The sequence below is a fragment of the Balaenoptera borealis genome (assembly GCF_965194805.1).
Source record: "Balaenoptera borealis genome assembly, chromosome: 13".
Classification (NCBI taxonomy): Eukaryota; Metazoa; Chordata; class Mammalia; order Artiodactyla; family Balaenopteridae; genus Balaenoptera; species Balaenoptera borealis.
Window position 1 is genome coordinate 76,015,257 of NC_138870.1, and position 20,228 is coordinate 76,035,484.

Sequence of the window (20,228 nt, forward strand, 5' to 3'; positions counted from 1 at the left end):
TGGGACCTAATGAAACTTAAAAGTTTTTGCACAGCAAAGGAAACCATAAACAAGACCAAAAGACAACCCTCAGAATGGGAGAAAATATTTGCAAATGAAGCAACTGACAAAGGATTAATCTCCAAAGTTTATAAGCATCTCATGCAGCTCAATATCAAAAAAACAAACAACCCTATCCACAAATGGGCAGAAGACCTAAATAGACATTTCTCCAAAGAAGATACACAGATTGCCAACACATGAAAGGATGCTCAACATCAGTAATCATTAGAGAAATGCAAATAAAAACTACAATGAGGTATCACCTCACACCAGTCAGAATGGCCATCATCAAAAAATCTACAAACAATAAATGCTGGAGAGGGTGTGGAGAAAAGGGAATCCTCTTACACTGCTGGTGGAAATATAAACTGATACAGCCACTATGGAGGACAGTAAGGACGTTCCTTAAAAAACTAAAAATAGAACTACCATACGACCCAACAATCCCACTACTGGGCATGTACCCTGAGAAAACCATAATTCAAAAGAGTCATGTACCACAATGTTCATTGCAGCTCTATTTACAATAGCCAGGACATGGAAGCGACCTAAGTGTCCATCAACAGATGACTGGATAATGAAGATCTGGCACATATATACAATGGAATATTACTCAGCCATAAAAAGAAGTAAAATTGAGTTATTTGTAGTGAGGTGGATGGACCTAGAGTCTGTCATACAGAGTGAAGTAAGCCAGAAAGAGAAAAACAAATACCGTATGCTAACACATACATATGGAATGTAAGAAAATGGTTCTGAAGACCCTAGAGGCAGGACAGGAATAAAGACGCAGACGTAGAGAATGGACTTGAGGACACAGGGAGGGGGAAGGGGAAGCTGGGACAAAGTGAGAGAGTGGCATTGACATATATACACTACCAAATGTAAAATAGCTAGCTAGTGGGAAGCAGTCACCTAGCACAGGGAGATCAGCTCAGTGCTTCGTGACCACCTAGAGGGGTGGGAATAGGGAGGGTGGGAGGGAGATGCAAGAGGGAGGAGATATGGGGATATATGTATATGTATAGCTGATTCACTTTGTTATAAAGCAGAAACTAACACACCACTCTAAAGCAATTATACTCCAATAAAGTTGTTTTTAAAATAAATAAATAAAATAAAATAAAATCAATTCAGTGGCTCATGACCAGAATTTTGAAAAATGAAACAGAACAAAACAGAAAAGCATATACATGTAGTAAAGGTGAACTGTTTTTTGAAAGCTTACTTTGGTTAGTTTTAAATTCACATGAAGGAGTATGTTCTTCTTTGTTCCTATGTAAAGTTCTTTCTTACTGAGCGTTGAGCTAAAATCTCTGAAAGTCAATGGTTCTCTTAGGAAATGCAGAACAGGAAATGGATTATTCACAAGAAAATAATGAGTAAACCAATGACGCTAGAAATGATTAAAGCATATTCCAGAATAGTGAGCATGAACTGAAGAGAGGACTTGAGGTGCAAGGGTGCTGAATAAAGATGAATCAGGGAGAGGTATGTGGGACAGATAAAGGGGGAGAAGACAGAAGCTGGAGAAAAATCAATTTGCGTGAAATGGAACAATCACCATCCTCATCAAATGGGCATGATGTGAACAATCACAAAAAATATCCCTGTGAAGATCAGCAGAATTCAGCCACCAATGGGTATAAAGCATGTTCTCCAAAGGAGATGGCTAGATGATCTACTGAGAGTGCTGGCCCCGCCATCCAAATACTAAAACTTCTATTTATTTTCAAGCTGAAGAAATAACTATGTATCATTGCATACAATAACCAGTTAAGTGAATCTATGGTTTACATTATTTTAAATAGTAGAAGCTGTAAAGACAGCTTCCCCTTACCTCTCGCCCTGCCCAGAATATCAGAGATTTGCTCTCTGAATTACATAAAGCAAGTCTGAACTCAAGAACAGATGAAGGTTGAAATACTATATTGACCACTTTCACCAACCTTGAGGCAGTGCTAAAATATTATCTTCCAAATAAAGCACTACAGTGGTCTTACTGGTTAAAAATATAAAAATGCAATACTTGGGACTTCCCTGGTGGTTCAGTGATTAAGACTCTGCACTTTCACTGCAGGGGGTGCGGGTTTGATCCCTGGTCAGGGAACTAAGATCCCACATGCTTGCACCGTATGGTCAAAAAATAAAATAAAATACAATTAAAAAATAAATAAAATAAAACACAGTTAAAAATATATTAAATTAAATTAAAATCAAGTGATGGCAGGGGATTCCCTTGCTGCAGATTGAAAAGGAAAAGCAATACTTTTTAATAGTGTGCAAGAATGACAGACTCATATCAGAAGATGAAATTTACCAATCATATTTCAAGAAAAACTTTTACATAACTGGTGGATGGAAGTGAAAATAAGTATCATGATTTAGTGAGTACACTAAAATCTTCCACTTGGATTTACCTAATGTTGAGTTTTTTCCAGCTATGAGAGATATTAAAACCAAGTTCTGAAAGAAAACAAACTTAGACCCAAATCAGGCTAAATCAAGATTATAAAATATAATAATGTATATTCAATCATGCTATTAATAATGATGGTTTTAAAAAAATTTTATTTATTTATTTATTTATTTATTTATGGCTGTGTTGGGTCTTCGTTTCTGTGCAAGGGCTTTCTCTAGTTGTGGCAAGCAGGGGCCACTCTTCATCACGGCGCGTGGGCCTTTCACTGTTGCGGCCTGTGCCCCAGACACGCAGGCTCAGTAGTTGGGGCTCACGGGCCTAGTTGCTCCTCGGCGTGTGGGATCTTCCCAGACCAGGGCTCGAACCCGTGTCGCCTGCATTGGCGGGCAGATTCTCACCCACTGCGCCACCAGGGAAGCCCAATAAGGATGTTTTAAGGCTACTAAAAATCAAAAATTTAAACGTTCACCTTTTTAATCTTTAATTTCTATTTGTGTATGTGTTTTAAAATGCTCACAGTATAAATAACTTTAAATATATATAATTCATAAATACATAAATGCATCATTTGGAGATGTGCGCTCATATCTTTTCTTTATAGGCTAAATAACCAAAAAAGTTTAAAGACAATGTAACAGAGGTTAAGGGAAAGGAATTGTGAGACAATTATTTAATTTTCAGCTTTAAATCTCACATGCATATGTATTTATAACTAAACTACTGAATATTTCAAAAGAAGAGTGTGAAACAAGTTAGTGACATATTTCATTTCATATATAGTTCTACTTTATATTACACAGATAAAGTTAGAATGATCTTGAAATAGACAGTATTAAAGTATTTCTAGAAACTGAATCTTTTTCCTACTGATGACCATTACAAATTTTTAAGGGAGCTGCAGGGGAAAAAGAAAGTAATCTCAAAATCAAAGTTAGGAAAGGACTGTAGTTTACCAATTATACATGGAAAAAAAAAAGTATTTTAATAATGTTTTCAGTAAAGTCCAAGTGTAAATACAATAATAAAAATTGATTTTTACTAAAGGTGCTCCCTTGTAAATATATTCGCCTGAGAGGTACACACCATCTAAATTCAGCCTATGCTCTCTAACACAGGGCAAATATGCCATTCTAAAATCCCCTACGTGATTCTAGGGTGGTATATCAAGTGATATATTAATAGCATAGAAAAGTGGTTCTCAAAGTGTTGTTTAGGAGCTCCAGGGGGATCCTCGAGGTCAAAACTATTTTTAGAATAACACTAAGATGCTATTTTGCCTCATATTTCATGAATGTATAGTGAAACTTTCCAAAGACTACATTACATGTGCTAAATACAACAAAATGAATGCAGAAGCAGATGAGAATCCAGTTATCTTCAATTAAGCCAGACCTCAATGAGATACAATGACATTACAAACACCACTACTCTTCATTATTTCATTTCAAACTTCATTAATAATTAATTATAGTAATTATAATTATATATTATAATATTTATTATTTTTAAATGCACTGATAAATATTTTTAAATTTCTCAGTTTTAATTTAGAATACAGTAAATACCTACAGATATAACTCACATAATCAAAACCTCTTTGGAGTTCTCAATACTTAGAGAGTGTAAAAGGGTTCTGAGACCAAAGAGTTTGAGAACCACTAGTTGTATACAGTGACTATAGATTTATGTGGGTTATAGTGCTTATTTTCACACTAAACAGTACTAGTAAGAAATTTTGATAATTTGGATTTCTATGACTATAGATTAACAATTAATGGATTTCCTTTTAAGCAAGTATCCACTTCTTAGTGTTAAACATAACATGATGAAAAGATACATGAAATATACTAATAAGTGTTTTTTAAAAAAATACAAACACTAAATAACTTTTACCATGGAGCAAAAATACCTTTATATGGTTTATTAACACCTTCTGGTACATTTTGAGCCTCTTTAAGGGCCTTAAGACACCAACAACTCTAGATTATCTTCTCAGTTGGATCCAATACCAGTTATCTCCTTAAGCAAATATGAAAAAGGGCCTGTCACTATATCCTACAAATGAAGCAGTCTGAATTCCAAGATTTGCCCAGATCCTGTTAGTAAGAACCTACTCCCACTGAAAATATTTTTCTTCAGTTTTCTTATAGTCTTGGGAAAAAATGTTAAAAGTAAAAAGTTTTTAATCATCTGCTAACGCATTCAAGTCTAGAACACCAATTCCCAGTATTCTATAATGACAGTTGGATAAACCAAGCAGTAAAGAATTTAACTGCATGTTGCTAAACATGGTATCACCTCCCTTTCCAGACGAAAAGACACACACACTTACACATCCTCACACCCACCCACTTGTGCACACATACATATACATGAGCACCACAGACACATACACAAAAACATTTAAAAAATCTCAGAGGATATATATCGAAATGATAACCTCTAAAAAGTGGGATTTTCAGTAAATATGATTTCCTTTGAATTGTCATTTCCCCCCCTAATTTTTCAACAGCAAAACATGTACCGCTTATTTAATAAATAAAAGTTTAAAAAATAATTTGGCTCAATACTGACAAGAATATTGCCTAAATCCTTTCTTATCTACATCAGTGATTCTCAACTGCAGGTAATTTTGCCCCCCCCCCCCCCATAGGATACCTGGCTACCTCTGGAGATACTCTTGGTTGCCAAGGTGACAATGAATGTTCTGGTGCAAAATGTCAACAGTGCCCCTCTGAGAAATCCTGATCTCCACAGACTTCAGCCTCAGATCCACTCGCTTATGCTGTGACCCACTACCTCCTCCCGCCCGCCCCCGCCAAAAGTTCTCTCTCACATGAGCTCTAGGCATACCTTTGAAAGAATTACTTTAAATGATTACCTAAGGCAACTTTCAGAGTTAGCAAATATTTATTAAACTCTTCATAACTTGAAAGGCAGAAGAATGAAGCTTTCACAAACAAAAATATTTTGGTGAATCACTCTTCTGATATATAAAATACTAATGGTTCACTCTATAGCTACTTAAATATAGTGACCAAAACCCAAGCTAGATCTCCAGGCAGTTATAGAGTGTAATGTTGGAAATACCCATTTTAAATAATTTGTTTTAAGGAAAAAGAAGAAGAAATTTAAAAGAGAAATGAAGGGGTACTTCCCTGGTGGCACAGTGGTTAAGAATCCGCCTGCCAATGCAGGGGACATGGGTTCAATCCCTGGTCCAGGAAGATCCCACATGCCGCGAAGCAACTAAGCTGGTGCGCCACAACTACTGAGCCTGTACTCTAGAGCCCGCGTGCCACAACTACTGAAGCCCGCGCACCCTAGAGCCCATGCTCCGCAACAAGAGAAGCCACTGCAATGAGAAGCCTGTGCACCACAACAAACAGTAGCCCCTGCTCTATGCAACTAGAGAAAGCCCGTGCGCAGCAACGAAGACCCAACGCAGCAAAAGAAAAAAAAAGAGAGAAATGAAGGACATAGAAAGATGAGAGAAAAACAAAATCATGTGCAGTTATAGGTTAAAGCAGAGTTACCATTCTATATTTTTCCACTGGTCAGAATACTTTGTAGCATAAACATTTCTAAGATGGCAAGGAAATTATCCAAATCATGTATATAACAAAATATATATAACATTTTGAGAACTTGAAAAGTAATAGATTAGGGAAAAGAATAAATTTTTGCTTTCATAATGATTTTCCAAAAGATTAAAAAAAAACACCCCAAATTAAAAACTAATTACTTCACAATAGTGTTCTAAAGAACTTAAAAATCATGATGACATATAACACATCATATATATGGCTTAGTGCTTTGCCAGACACAGCATATGCATACACGGGTAGGTTACTTAACCTCTGTGTCTCACTTGTAAAATGGAGGTGACACTGTCTATCTTATAGGGTTACTGGGAAAATTATCTGAGGTAATATATTTAAAGAACTATTAAAAGCACTATTAGAACGATATCCAGTACCAAGCAGTTAATAGAAGCTGGCCTGCTATTGTTATTATGTATTAAGTAAGCAAATGCACTGAACTTAGCATCACACGTAAGAGTCTTCCCTCTCCCCGCCCAATTTACTTACGTGCATTATCCCCTTCTGGAGGCTGATAAAAAGAAAGGCCCAAGGATACTATGGCTGCAATTTCTAATATAATTAAAGTGACATCTTGTAATGCTTCCCATACTAATTGAAGAAAGGTTTTTGGCTTTTTAGGAGGTATAAAATTCTTTCCAAATACAGCTTCTCTTCTCTCTATATCTGCAGGGTTTCCACTTAAACCTAATAAAAAGAAATAAATTTAAGTGAACAGTTTTACTACTTACAAATGAAAATATTTTATTCAAAACACATTCATTCTCTACACTTTAGATTCGTTACATTTAGACACAATTCATAAGACCCTATCAGAATGGTTTATTCTCATGAGTTAGACTAAGTGTACATAATTTAAATCACCAAAAAATATGTGCAATGCTTTAAGAGAACATTTTAAGTAGATGACACAAGGTTGAACTAAGAATTTCCACTTTTCCAAACTGCTGGTTTTTGATCATACTGTCTTACACCATCTTATAGACTGCTAGAGACCAGAAATGATATGAGTTTGATGGTTTTATATTGGAATTAAACATTTCCCTGACCTTTACTTATGATATTTTTCCTCCAAAAGTGGGGAAGTATATAAAGATATTTATTTGATTTACTTATTGCATCTTGGTTAACTTAATAAGTAAAAGTCTTTTATTTTCATTCTTATTTGCTGAAAAACAATGAAAAGTTCATCTACTGTAAGCTCTAAAACTTCTAGTCTAAAAGGTCTGTTATAGGGAATTCCCTGGCAGTCCAGTGGTTAGGACTTTCACTGCCAGGGCCCAGGTTCAATCTCTGGTTGGGGAACTAAGATCCTGTAAGGCGTGGCACAGTCCAAAAAAAAAAAAAAAAAAGGTCTATTATACTTCAATTGATAAAAGATTTGCAAGTCACAAAAAAAAACAGGAGACTTAGGATGACCTTTCCTTCAAGTTTACTTTTTACGATTTATTTCCAGTTAAAGAAACAGGTAGTGCTATTGACTGACCATCACTGTAAAGGAAAAGGTACCTTGTAGGACATACTATTTATTGCCTGGAGCATGGAATTAGAAAGCTATGAAGCAAAAGGTTAAGAGAGAGCTGGATGATCAAATTTGCCTTTCCTTCACCCTACCAAGCAAGTCCTTCTCTAATTTAATCCTGCTGATCCTGTCGAGCCTAGATATATCCCAACTAGCTAATGCAAAGCATGTACATATTTACATTATTGTGGGACTATGAAAACACAGGCAGCAGTGACAAATGACATTTTTCCTTAGTTTAAGAACACTGAAGAAGGGACTTCCCTGGTGGCGCAGTGGTTAAGAATCCACCTGCCAATGCAGGGGACACAGGTTCGAGCTGTGGCCCGGGAAGATCCCACATGCCACGGAGCAACTAAGCCTGTGCGCCACAACTACTGAGCCTGCACTCTAGAGCCTGCGAGCCACAACTACTGAGCCCGTGTGCCACAGCTACTGAAGCCTGCGTGCCTAGAGCCCGTGCTCTGCAACGAGAAGCCACTGCAGTGAGAAGCCCGTGCACCGCAACAAAGAGCAGCCCCCACTTGCCACAACTAGAGAAAAGCCCGCGTGGAGCAGCAAAGACCCAACGCAGCCAAAAATAAATAAATAATTCTTTTTAAAAAAGGAAAAGAACACTGAAGAAGAGGACAGAGATACCAGGATGACATGACTTTTCATTTATCATTATAAATTTAAATTTATAATCCATTTAACCTCAACTCTTTATTTTTTGGCAAGAATTCATTCTAAGAGAACAGCAAAGGAAGAAGACAGGGAAACAGCAGATCGCTGTAAGGCTCTCGGCTTTAAGTGTTTCAGCTATTACTCTGGATGCAGAGGTGGGCAAAGAGCAGAAGAGAGAAAACAAAGGAAGTTCATTATTACAACAATGAGAGATGAATATACAGATCTTAAAGTAATTATTTACTTTGGTTTTTTATTTATTAATTACTTATTTACTTGTTAAAGACTCCAAAAAGCTTCCAGAGAATGTTTTCACAAGCAACTGTAGCACAGTCGGGTCCACACTAGGCAGTTCAAAAAGCATCTTAGATTTCTGATGACAAAAGTCATCAACTGAAAGCTTCCACAGAGCTCTAGGCTTTGAGTCAGAGTCAATGGATAGAAAGGCAGTGAAGGACTGCACTGGACTAGGGGACAAAGGACTAGGGGGAAAGACAATATGAGAGAGGAAACTTACAAATTATAACTTAGAATCCACACACTGTTTCTTCAGGCGAGAGCAATGCCCCTCATCAATCCTGGCTGCAAACAGTTAACAACAGTCTGTGGTTTAATCGGGGGATGAGGGAATCGATGCAGTGAGGTTTTCCACAAAACAGAATGTATTTGTTTTAAAGAACTATACTTTGAGATGTTCTGAAATTATGTGCTTACTGCTTTTCAAATAAAATACCCTTTCTTTTATGAAAGGATGATATTAGACAGTGGGTAGGTTTGTTCTGTCTTATATTTTAATGCCCTTACAGCAAAAAAAAAAAAAAAGATTGTTACCCCTCCCTGTGTCAGTCTCCAATTCTTTCTAAGAAATATGTTTGAAGATACTGGTTCTATCAGTTTAACTCACCCTTAATAGAGTCTACCATTAACTACACATAACACCTCAGTTTTAAATATCACCACTGCAACTATAAAAGTAGTTGATTAAATCTTAACTTATATTGGTTGTAACAGGGGCCAATATTTTGTTAATGCTGAAAAGAACAGCCATAAAGCTAAAGATCGCTTAAAAATGTATCTTGGAGGGAATAAGGAAAGTAAAAAAGCAGCTGATCCAAAGGTTATCGTAATTCTTCCTATGCTCCCACCACATATACAAGCACACACCTAGGTCACTGCACCACTAAAGCTGTCTGGTTTAGGAATTAGAAAACCTAGGCTCCAATTCACCTACTGAAATCTTGTGCAAGTCACTTAACCCCTTTGGGGTTGGGGGGGCATTAATATTTATTGGTATAACTCAGATAGTTTGGGAGGACCAAAGGAGAAGGTACAAAGTTTATAAACCATAAACTACAGGGCAACAGTTAGTTAAGGTAAGTAAGGAGAAAGACAAGTTACAGACTGAACACTATAGGTTTTAACTCCATTTTGGGGACAGCTGATTTCTATTCATGTAAAATAATAAACTCACATAATCTAAATATAATGAAGTTCAGAGTTCTGCAGCAGTCTGTCCCCCCTCCCCTGACTCCTGATACTTACTGAATATCTGCTACTTCCAGGTACTGTTCTACTTGCTAAAAAGCCAGTGTGAACAAAACAAGTCTTACATTCAGCAAGCTTATATTATACTGGAGGGAGATAAATAAAGAGACAATTAAAATAGTATGAAGAGAGGACTGGCATTTATTCTAAGTGCAATGGATACCACTAGAAGGCTTTATAGCAGGGTAGTGATAACTAATTTCATTTAAATTGTCTGAAGGATAAATTGAAGAGTTGGAGAGTGGAGGAAAAGACCAGCTGGGAGGCCGCTGCAGTACAAAGTAAGAGATGGTGGTAGTTTGCACCTGGGTTCAGAAATGGAGGCAGAGGACTTCCCTGGTGGCACAGTGGTTAAGAAACCGCCTGCCAATGCAGGGGACATGGGTTCGAGCCCTGGTCCAGGAAGATCCCAACGTGCCGCAGAGCAACTAAGCCCATGCGCCACAGCTGCTGAGCCTGTGCTCTAGAGCCCGTGAGCCACAACTACTGAAGCCCATGCGCCTAGAGCCCAAGCTCCACAAGAGAAGCCACCGCAATGAGAAGCCTGCGCACCGCAACGAAGAGTAGCCTGAGCGCAGCAACAAAGACCCAAAGCAGCCAAATAAATAAATAAATTAAAAAAAAAAAAAAAAAAAAGAAAGAAAGAAATGGAGGCAGAGTCACTGAATCTGCCAGGTATCTTGTAAGGAGATCAGACAGAACTTGCTGAAGGAGTGGATGTGGATGAAAGAAAAAAAGAAGGATAAAGAATGATACCTAGATTCTTTTTTGTCCATGCACTCAAGTGGATGGATGATAGAGACATTTACCAAGATAGGGCAGGCTTTGGGAACTGTAGATTTGGGTGGAAAAAGGTAGGCAGGAGTTAATGGTTCTGCTTTATCGATTTAAACATGAGATCACCATTAAACAAGAAGCGGGAATGTCTAGTAGACAGCCGGTTATCCATATTCAGAACTCACAGAGAGATCTGAGCCAGAGAGTCCTCAATATACAGATGATTCTGGAGCCATGGGCCTAATGAGAGCTTCTAGAAAGCTAAAGTAAGTTGACAAGAAGAAAGCAGGGCTGAGGCAAGAGCCTTGGAGCACTCCAACATTTGATTTGAAGATCAGCTAGGGTTCTTAAAACACCAAAGAAAACTGAGAAGAAAAGGGGATACACATACACACGCACTATTACAGAAAGGGAGTTTTAAAAAAGATGATATGGCTGATTATATCAAATGGTGTTACAAAAGTGGAGTAAAATGAAGACAGAGAATGGATAACTGGCTTTCACTAGATGGAGGCCGATGGCCTTGATAAGGAATCTTCCAGTGGAGGTATGGAAGAAAGTCTGATTAGAAAGAATTTGACAGATAATGGGAATTAGTTAAGTGGAAACAATGAGTACAGTAACTTCTTCTAGGAGTGTGATGCAATGGAGAGAAACAAAGCAGTAAAAGTAAAATAAAGCAGTAAAGGTGAATTAAAATGGGTAAATAAAACCCGTTTTGCTTTTTTAAAGATGAGTGACAGATATTAAGGCAAGTTATTTAGCAATGGAAATGACCAACTAGAGAAGACCACACTGGTGATACAGGAGAGACACAGCCTAGTTAATCTAGAGCAAAGCCTTTGAAGAAGCCAGAGTAAATGGAATCCAGGGCGTGGGTGTTAGCCTATTATAGGTGTAGGAAGAGGCTCCACTGTGAGGGGGGAGAAAGCAAAGTTTTCGGGGAAGAGAAAAAGGTAAGCAGTTGGAACTGGTAATGAGACTACATGGTCCTAGTTTTAAAAAGGGAGGAGATATGATATCAAATCATTTAGAATAACGTATGAATAAATATACTGAGAATCTTCTGCCTAGTCCTGTTGGCTCCGTTGATTGTAGTGTAGCAGCAATAAGGCCAAGGGCATTGATCTCATTAGGGCCCAGTTAGCTTGACAAAGAGAAAAAACAAAACCAGCTCAGAATATATGCTTTTGGGGTCTGGATCTACCATTCTATGAATAGATAATGGCTCAAGGATACTGTCTTTATGTGTGAAAGGGATAGATTACGGAATAAAATGCAAATTCTATCAATAGCTTGATGTTTTAGCAAAAAAAAAAAAAAAATGTAGCATTCCAACTGCTGGGGCTAATAAAAACATGTCTCAATTTTAGAAAATGAAGAGGGGAGAGTAATGGAATACAGAAAGCAGGTGGATTTAACTGAAAATCACGGCTATTACATAGCACATCCCAATCTTATCAAATTCTGTACTTGAAATTATGTCAGTATTTGTGTGTGTGTGTGCGCATGTGCGTGTGCGTGTGTGTGTGTGTGGAGTAGCGGTAGTGGTGGCAGCAGCCAGCCTGCATTCTTTAAGTGAGGGCCACAGGAAAACACACAGATCAAGAAAGTATGTGAAAATTTGTGTTTGTGTTCATTCTTCTTGAAAAACAGACTAATACCCTCATCATATTTTCAATTTCAAAAGAAAAGGAGACTGCCCTCAAATTTAAGTGAATCACTGTCTAAATTCAAACTTAGGCTTAGTTCCTGAATGCCAACCATGGGCCAGATACTGTGATAGGCATAAACATACAAGGGGAAATGAGTCAGACAGGATGTCTTTCTCTGGCACTTGCCTTCAAGGAACTCACAGTTTGGTGGGGCAGACTTCACAAGTAATCAGTTAATCACAAGCCAGTGTGTTACATATTATGATGGGGGTGGTGAGGCTGTTAATGGAAGCCAGCAAAGGGAACTGGAATCCAAATTTACGGGGTTGGGGTGGACAAGGGAGTTCTAAGATACCAAACTTGAGATCTCAGGAATGATTAAGAGAGACAGTCACAGGAAGGGTGAGGTAGAGTGTTTTAGGTGAAAAGATCATCATGTAACAGGACCAGAAACAAGAGTGAGCTTGGCACAACAGTATTTAAGAAAACTGAAAATTTTGCTATGCCTCAAATACTGAGGAGGAGAGTTGGAAAATGAGATGAGATGAGATGAGATGAGGTAAGCAGGAGCCAGACCCCAAAGAAATTTGTTAACCTAAGTGAGAAGTCTGAACTTCCTTCTAAGGGCAGTGGAAAACCACTGCCAGCTTTCAGCAGGAAAGTGACAGGCAGCGTGAAGGGAGACAGGAAAAGACACCAGTTAGTATGTTGTTACCTGAATTATGCAAGAGAAAGACAGCAGCCTCCAGTAGGGTGGTGGGGAGGTAGAGAAGCAGACACCGTTGAGTTAACAGACAGGAGTTAGAATTTTCACGTCTTGTCGACCCAGTGAGTGAGAACAGGTGAAAGACTCCTATCAAAGTCAAGTCTATCTAGCAAGGTGGATGACAGTTTCACTGCAAAGGGGGAAAGAGGAAATATGCTTTCAGAAGGGAAAGTTTGGAGAGGCTGAGAAAACGAAGATGTCTAAAAGCAACTGAGCTTTCAAAAGGCCCAAAGCCTGGGAGAAAAGCCTGGACTGGAGCCACAGATGTCAGAGTCAGATGTGAAGTCTTAGAAGTGGAGAGCATCACCCAGGGAGAATGCAGAGTGCACCGTGAACAGAAACACAAGGCCTGCCAACACTGAAAGGAAAGCACAGGAGGTGGATGAAACGGGCCAGATAGGAAGAAAGCAAACCTTGAGAGTATAGTGTTATGAAAGCAGAAGAGAATGCTTTGGGAAGGAAATATGTCTATTGTACTGAGAAAACTGAACTTGAAAAAACTAACAAAGCGATGTTACTTCAGGCTCTATCAAGTACAACTTTAAAAAATAATATATATATGCTACAAGGTTTGAGAAGAAGTAGTCAGTGTTACAATTATCTGCAAAAAATTAATAAGCAATGAAAACTGGTAATCTGAGCAGGATTTAAATTAAATGTATAATTCTCTATTTTTAAAAAAATTTTATTGGGGTATACAATTCTCTATTATAGCAGGAATAAATTTCTAGGACAAGGTCACACAGGATCATCAAGAGAAAACCCTCACTGATAACTGTATACAAGTATTAAAACATACGTGGCCGGCACACCATGGCCATGCAAATCCTTGTCGAATGCCTAAAACCAACCTGTATGACCAAACACATACATCAGGGAATCACAGTGGTCTTGTAGTAGCCTGTAAGTCAGTAATGATTTATCCTGGGCAAAAGGCTGACTTCTTTCGAGAGTTAAAATATATTTCCATGTGTGAATGTCAATTTTATTGTATTACATCATGAAGACATGGTCAAAGCACACCATTACCAACAACCTTACTACTAGCAAGTGCAAATATAAACTGCCATCTGAAACATTATGGAAACATTAGTCAGCCAGGGACAATTGCTGTTGACTCTACCCTGCTTCCTACCACACACTACTTTTGCTTCTCTCTACCACTGTTTCCTTATTTCCTTTGTTTTTTTGTTCTCGTCTACCTAATTTTAGCAACTACCACTTAAAAAGCTTGGTGTCTCATTTGCTTTCCTGCCCTTTACAAATCCATAAAGTCATGCCTCTTACAGAGTACCATTCAGTACCTATCTTTAATTTTTATGAATTCATTTTTATCCTTTGCTTGATACAGTACTATGAATAATAAATGATACCAAGGGCTGAGATTTGCATTCTGTAAATCTTATTAGAGTCTATTCTACCATCCAATATAAAATATAATATAGATAACATAGGAACACATTAAAATGGGAAAGATACCAAAAGCTAGGGTAACAATAAAAAGATGAAGAAATATGGTTTAGAACAGGAATAAGAAGGTTAATGTAGGGAAACAATAATGATACAGAAGAACAAAACTGTAATGGCAGTTTTATATAGTTAGGATATTAGAAGATTATTTTGCCTTAAAAGTACATTCTTGGATTCTGAGGACTATAAGATAGGTGCTTGCTAACACATAAAACCAAAAATATGAAGCAATAAATCTCATTCCAGTTAACCTTGAAATTTACAGTTCTAATTCTTTTAAGAGTAAAGATAATTAATCAGAACCACTAGGAAGTTTTTAATATGAAAATTACATCTGGCTCAAAACACTTCCTATTGATCAGTACACGTACAGTATGCTTGAAATCAAATTAAAGCACTGCTCTGCTAGAAAACAAGCAATAAATTAGCAGGCCAAATGAGGAAGCACACAAACACAACTTCCTGAGGAGGGCATATTTTAAAGACCAACTAATAAACAGAATCTTAAATCCCCATTTTTTTTTTCATCATGTAATTCCTGCCATCAAAAAAATACTATTGTGACGAGAGAATACAGGTACTTCTTTCTCAATCTCTCAACTCTTTCGCAAGCTGAATGAGATGAACTTTTATAACACAAAGTACACTACAGTAGTTAAAAGCATGTCCTCTGTCTAGGTTTGAATCCCTCCTCTGGACTTATGAGCTGTGAGACTTCAGCTAAGTTGCTTAACCTTTTTGTGCTGTGGGTTCTTTGGCTGTAAAACAGGATAAGGTTGTTGTGAGGATAAAGTAAGTTGATATTCATAAGTACTAACTACCAATTTGGCACAAAAAGCATTATCTATGCGTCACTTATTATCGTTGTTGTTCTTAAGAAACATCTTTAATTGTTCCTCCAGACTTTAGAGCAATCTAATATCTACATCCCAAATATTTCTGATTTTCCTCCTCCACTCATTTTTCTCTTAGGCATATATCACTAACACACTACACATCTCATTTGTCTTGTGAACTTGTCTTCCCCATGTAAAAATAAGGCAGGAAGTTTTCTTTTATTCATGGATGTATGCCCAGAGCCTAGGTAAGTGCCAACAAGATAGGAGATACCCAATAAACACAATATCTCAGCAATTCTAAAACACACACATTCTTATATTTTATTAACATCTCTGAAATTGGGATGTAATTTAATTATACACTTACGATTATCTTACAGTTAAAACTGCCAAGACTAATTCTTTTTTTAGGGGGTATATAAAACATATGACTATCATTAATCTAGATCTGACAAAAGACTGTGTCAATGAATGAATGAATGAATGAAAGAACTAAAGTGACAGATAAACTTCAGTTTTACCTAACCAAAATTCCTGTACTTTAAAGAATCATTGTTATCTCACTTTCCCTGACTATAAGCAGATTATACTAAAAAAAAAAAAAAAGGCTACTTATTGTCTAGATCATTTTACTTGGGCATAAAAACTCCTAGCTGATTATTCCCAGGGATGAGTCATTTGTTACCATTTGCCTAGTTGATCAGTGACAAAATATTCATTAGCTTCTGAGTGAATTATTTCTAAATTAAACTAGAACTATTCCTTTGGAAATAACATTTCTGTGAAGGCTGCTGTTGTTTTTATTTATTCTTACGACGACTGTAAACACAAACATAATGCTTACAATGGCTTTTTCACATTCTTTAGAAGAATATTTCAAAATGACAAACTATATATATATAAACAGTGAAGACAAAAGGTTGTACAAATTTTGACAAAAATTAAATTCACAATACTAGGAAGAAGATGAGCAAGAATTTTCTAAGAATAAAAGACGGGGAAAATGGCATACACTTGTTTAATAGCACAAAGCAGCAACAATACACACAAAATTTTGAGTGTTAAGTGAATATTTCTAGAGATTATCCACAACTTCCACCATGTCGTAAAAGAGGTACATAACCATCCCCTCCCTAAATTTTAAAACCTACTGTACTAGGTACAAAGTTTCCGTTAATTTAATAAACTTCACTAATTAAACCAAAATCAATGTAAGGAGAACTGCCCAAAACAACAACACAAAAGAAACTGCAGTGCAAACTAAAGAGAAATAATGTCCATTAAAAATGAAAAAGCACCATGGAAGGGTTTTTAGTTAATCAGAAGTTTTGTCTTCTCATAACTAACAGCAGGGAAACACAAAGACATGGTTGAGGGAAGTGCAAATATGTGCAGATTTCAAAGTGAAGTTCAATATTAGGTTTTTTAAAATTAATTAATTAACTTATTATTTTTGCTACGTTGGGTCTTTGTTGCTGTGCACGCGCTTTCTCTAGTTGCAGCAAGCGGGGGCTACTCTTTGTTGCGGTGTATGGGCTTCTCATTGCGGTGGCTTCTCTTGTTGCGGAGCACGGGCTCTAGGCACGCAGGCTTCAGTGGTTGCAGCATGCGGGCTCAGCAGTTGTGGCGCACGGGCTTAGTTGCTCTGTGGCAAGTGGGATCTTCCCGGACCAGGGCTCAAACCCATGTCCCCTACATGGGCAGGCGGGTTCTTAACCACTGCACCGCCAGGGAAGCCCCAATATCATTTTTATGAACAAACTATGTTGTTATAAATATTGAGGGTTTTTAATGTTAATATACCCTATCAATTTGGTGATCATGAAACATCCAAAATTAGGTTTTAGATTAAACGTAGTATGTACATACGGTTGAATTAATGAATCTACCAATTGAGAATAGCAACTTAATGTACAAATCTCTAAAGTTATATGAAGTTAGCTAACATTTTAAAGTAGATTTGCATACTGAACAAACTCCAAAGTTTGTCAAATTACATCTATTAAAAGTTCCATGGGTCTGTTCCTGATTCACTGAATTTAAGCAGCAGGGGTCCAGCTCTTAAAATGGTGCAGCATATTTAATGTATAACTGAGAAGTCCATGTTTCTAGTGGTTCTGACTTGAGGAAAAGATCCAGACAATCTGGAAGACTTTACAGAAAAAAGAATATACTCCAACTGATCTGAGGAAGCCCTTTTAGGATATATGTGAATACTGACATTAGCTTCCTCAAGACCATGCTACCTCAGAAAAATTAAAGCAACTACCTACCAATAAAACAATGAGCAATTCACATAGAATTACATAAAGGTTTTAAAGAATCTTTCAGTGTGATTTAAAATTCTTTTACAACTTTGGAAATAACTTTTTGCTATTACCTTAAAATTTATCACAAGTAGTGGCAAGGCATAAGATGTTTTAGGAAAAATGTTAAGAAAAACACTGAAGCACAATTTTTCTAGAATTGGCTTTGGAATATATACTAATATCTTTTAAACTTTAGCATTAATAATTTCCCTTCCTTACTAAAATAAATTGTAATCACCAAACATTCATCCTCATGTATCCTTCCCCCCCTCCTTTGCAATTTGGAAATCCTTTTTGGGAACTTCCTAACCTTACCTTTATATTCAACATGATCAATATATTAAATAAAAGATTATCCCTTCAAACCATTTCAAAGACCATAACGCAATGAAGTTATAATGAACGTTTCTGTTTTTCAAAAAGAAATGTACTACAAATCAAGAATTATGAAACCAAAGATTTCTTTGAACACAGGGAAACTGAATATAATTCAAAGATTGAAAACTATTTTTAATCAAAGGAAATGTCCGCTAAATTAAAAATTGCCATCTAATCTACTCCATTTGCTCTGGTACCTTCTGAACTAATTGTTAAAGTTTAGGTTAAAAAACAAACAAACAAACTTGGTCAGCTACTGGCAGTGAAAGCTATTTTAAGCCGCCTGGCAAAATGAAGGAGAGTGAGCAGGGTTTAGTTCCACTGAATTCCCTGGGAACTACCAAGCCTGATTCCAGCTCAAGTGGAAAGACAATCATGCTATCGTAAACAAGCAGCAATATGTGCGACAGTACAAAATACTTTCTCCCACCAACTTAAAATATATAAATCAATTTGCAACACTTTTTTTGATCTAAAGTTACTTTACACCAATCTTTAATGCCACGAAAGATATGGCATAATCAAACAATAGCCAAGACAATCTAAGCATGCTTATTTATGAGCCAATTACAGAACTCGCCAAAGTACTAAAAATGAATGTAATAAAACTCACCTTCATTGGGAGATGTTTTTAACCTGGTGCAAATTCCATAGACATCTCCATAGCTTTCCTGTATTTTTCGTAATGCATCTGTAGACCTGAGCTCCATGAGAGCCCGCAGCTCTGCGAGTGTAATTCCAAAGTCTCCATCATGATTAGCTTCCTTCAAAGAGTTTTTTACACCACCATATGCAACCGAGTTGTTTGCCATGTCGCCCATTACAAGTATAATTTAACAGGAGGAAAATGTTTCCCAAAAGACTCTAATTTTCACTTGATATATATCCAAGATGAAAATCTTTTAAATATGAAAATCTTTCTTAAACCAAACACTCATTGTATGACTTCGTCGAGGAGCATCAGCAGCATTTCCCAGGGAAGTATCTTGACCTTTGGCCCATGACTAGTTTCTTCCTATCAGTCATGAGACGTACACATCTGTAAGAAGAAAATATTTAAAATTAGTAAAATCCATATGAGAGTATTATGCATATAAGCATACTTTCTAAGTGTCATCAGGTAGCTAATCAAAGTATATCATTTAATTGCAAAAATATTTTTTACTGTAGTTTCATGCCCTTAAAATGTTTTGCATGATAAAAGGTCAAAGTATAACTTCTAAATAAAATTGTATATCAAGAGACATTAGCTTTCACCATTATTAAATGAAACTATATTTCACATAACTGTTAGGGATTATTAATAGTTATCATTAAGCACTACGTTAGTTGCTTTAAATTCATTCTCTCATTTAATCATCACAATTTAATCCCATGAGGTGTTACTGCTCCTTACTCTACTGAGGAGAATAAGCCTCAGAGAAATCGAGGGGTTTCTACACAGCCCACAGATGCCTGACATGAATGAGTTGGGATGCCTCTAGACCCATGTTCCTTCAAATACACTACCCTGTCTCTCCAAACCTTTCATATGGGAGAGTCCCCGAAAGGGCAAAAAGCACAGTGAACTTCTCATATGTTTTCCTGCAACTCTCCTTGGCCACTCTGTGATGCCAGCAACTTTTGGCTTCCTAAAACTATCTTTCACATGTTTCACATTTTCCAACTGATTTCTGTCACATGTCACCGCCTCAGGTCTTCGTTGACTATCTAAAGAAATTCTCTACCCCTTAGTCACTCTTTACCGTTACTCTGTTTTATTTTCTTTGCTGGCCCTTAGTATTATCTGAAATTATCTTGTTCATTGATTTACTTATTTGTTGTCTCCCTCCGCTTACAATATTAGTTCTGCATACAGCGCATGGGTTGGTCCATTTCTATATGCTGAGAACCTAGAACTGTGCCAGACCCATGGTAGACATTCAATAAGCATTTCAAGAATGAATGAATGCATTATTTTAATTTTCTTCACAATTCTTGGTTGAATCTGCAAACGTGGAACCCACAGATAGAGGGCCGACAGTAAGGGACTTGAGCATCCGCAGATTTTGGTATCCTGTGGGGGCTTGCGGGGGGTTGTCCTAGAACCAATCTCCTGCCAATACCAAGGGACAAATGTACTTTCAAGTTCTCCTCTTACTCTAAACCACCTAAAAATGAGCTCTCAACTCTTCCTTCTCAATATATGTCCTTTAAAGTATGACCTCAAAGTTAACATGCCCAACAATGGATTCA

General features: G+C 37.1%; 1 protein-coding gene across 12 annotated transcripts in view; it reads right to left on the minus strand.

The window, feature by feature from the left end:
- Window positions 1-20,228, minus strand: part of ATP2B1 (ATPase plasma membrane Ca2+ transporting 1) — a 129,746-nt gene that overhangs the window by 55,005 nt on the left and 54,513 nt on the right. For 10 of the 12 annotated variants that reach the window (XM_082351797.1, XM_082351793.1, XM_082351786.1 and 7 more), the window contains exons 2-3: window positions 18,607-19,032; window positions 6,556-6,753 (exon numbers count right to left, since the gene is read on the minus strand). In XM_082351797.1, the coding sequence (XP_082207923.1) occupies window positions 6,556-6,753; window positions 18,607-18,814 (406 nt within the window). In that variant the 5' untranslated portion in view covers window positions 18,815-19,032. The remainder of the gene's footprint in view (window positions 1-6,555; window positions 6,754-18,606; window positions 19,033-20,228) is intronic. The other 2 variants (XM_082351795.1, XM_082351787.1) reach the window with 1 other exon arrangement.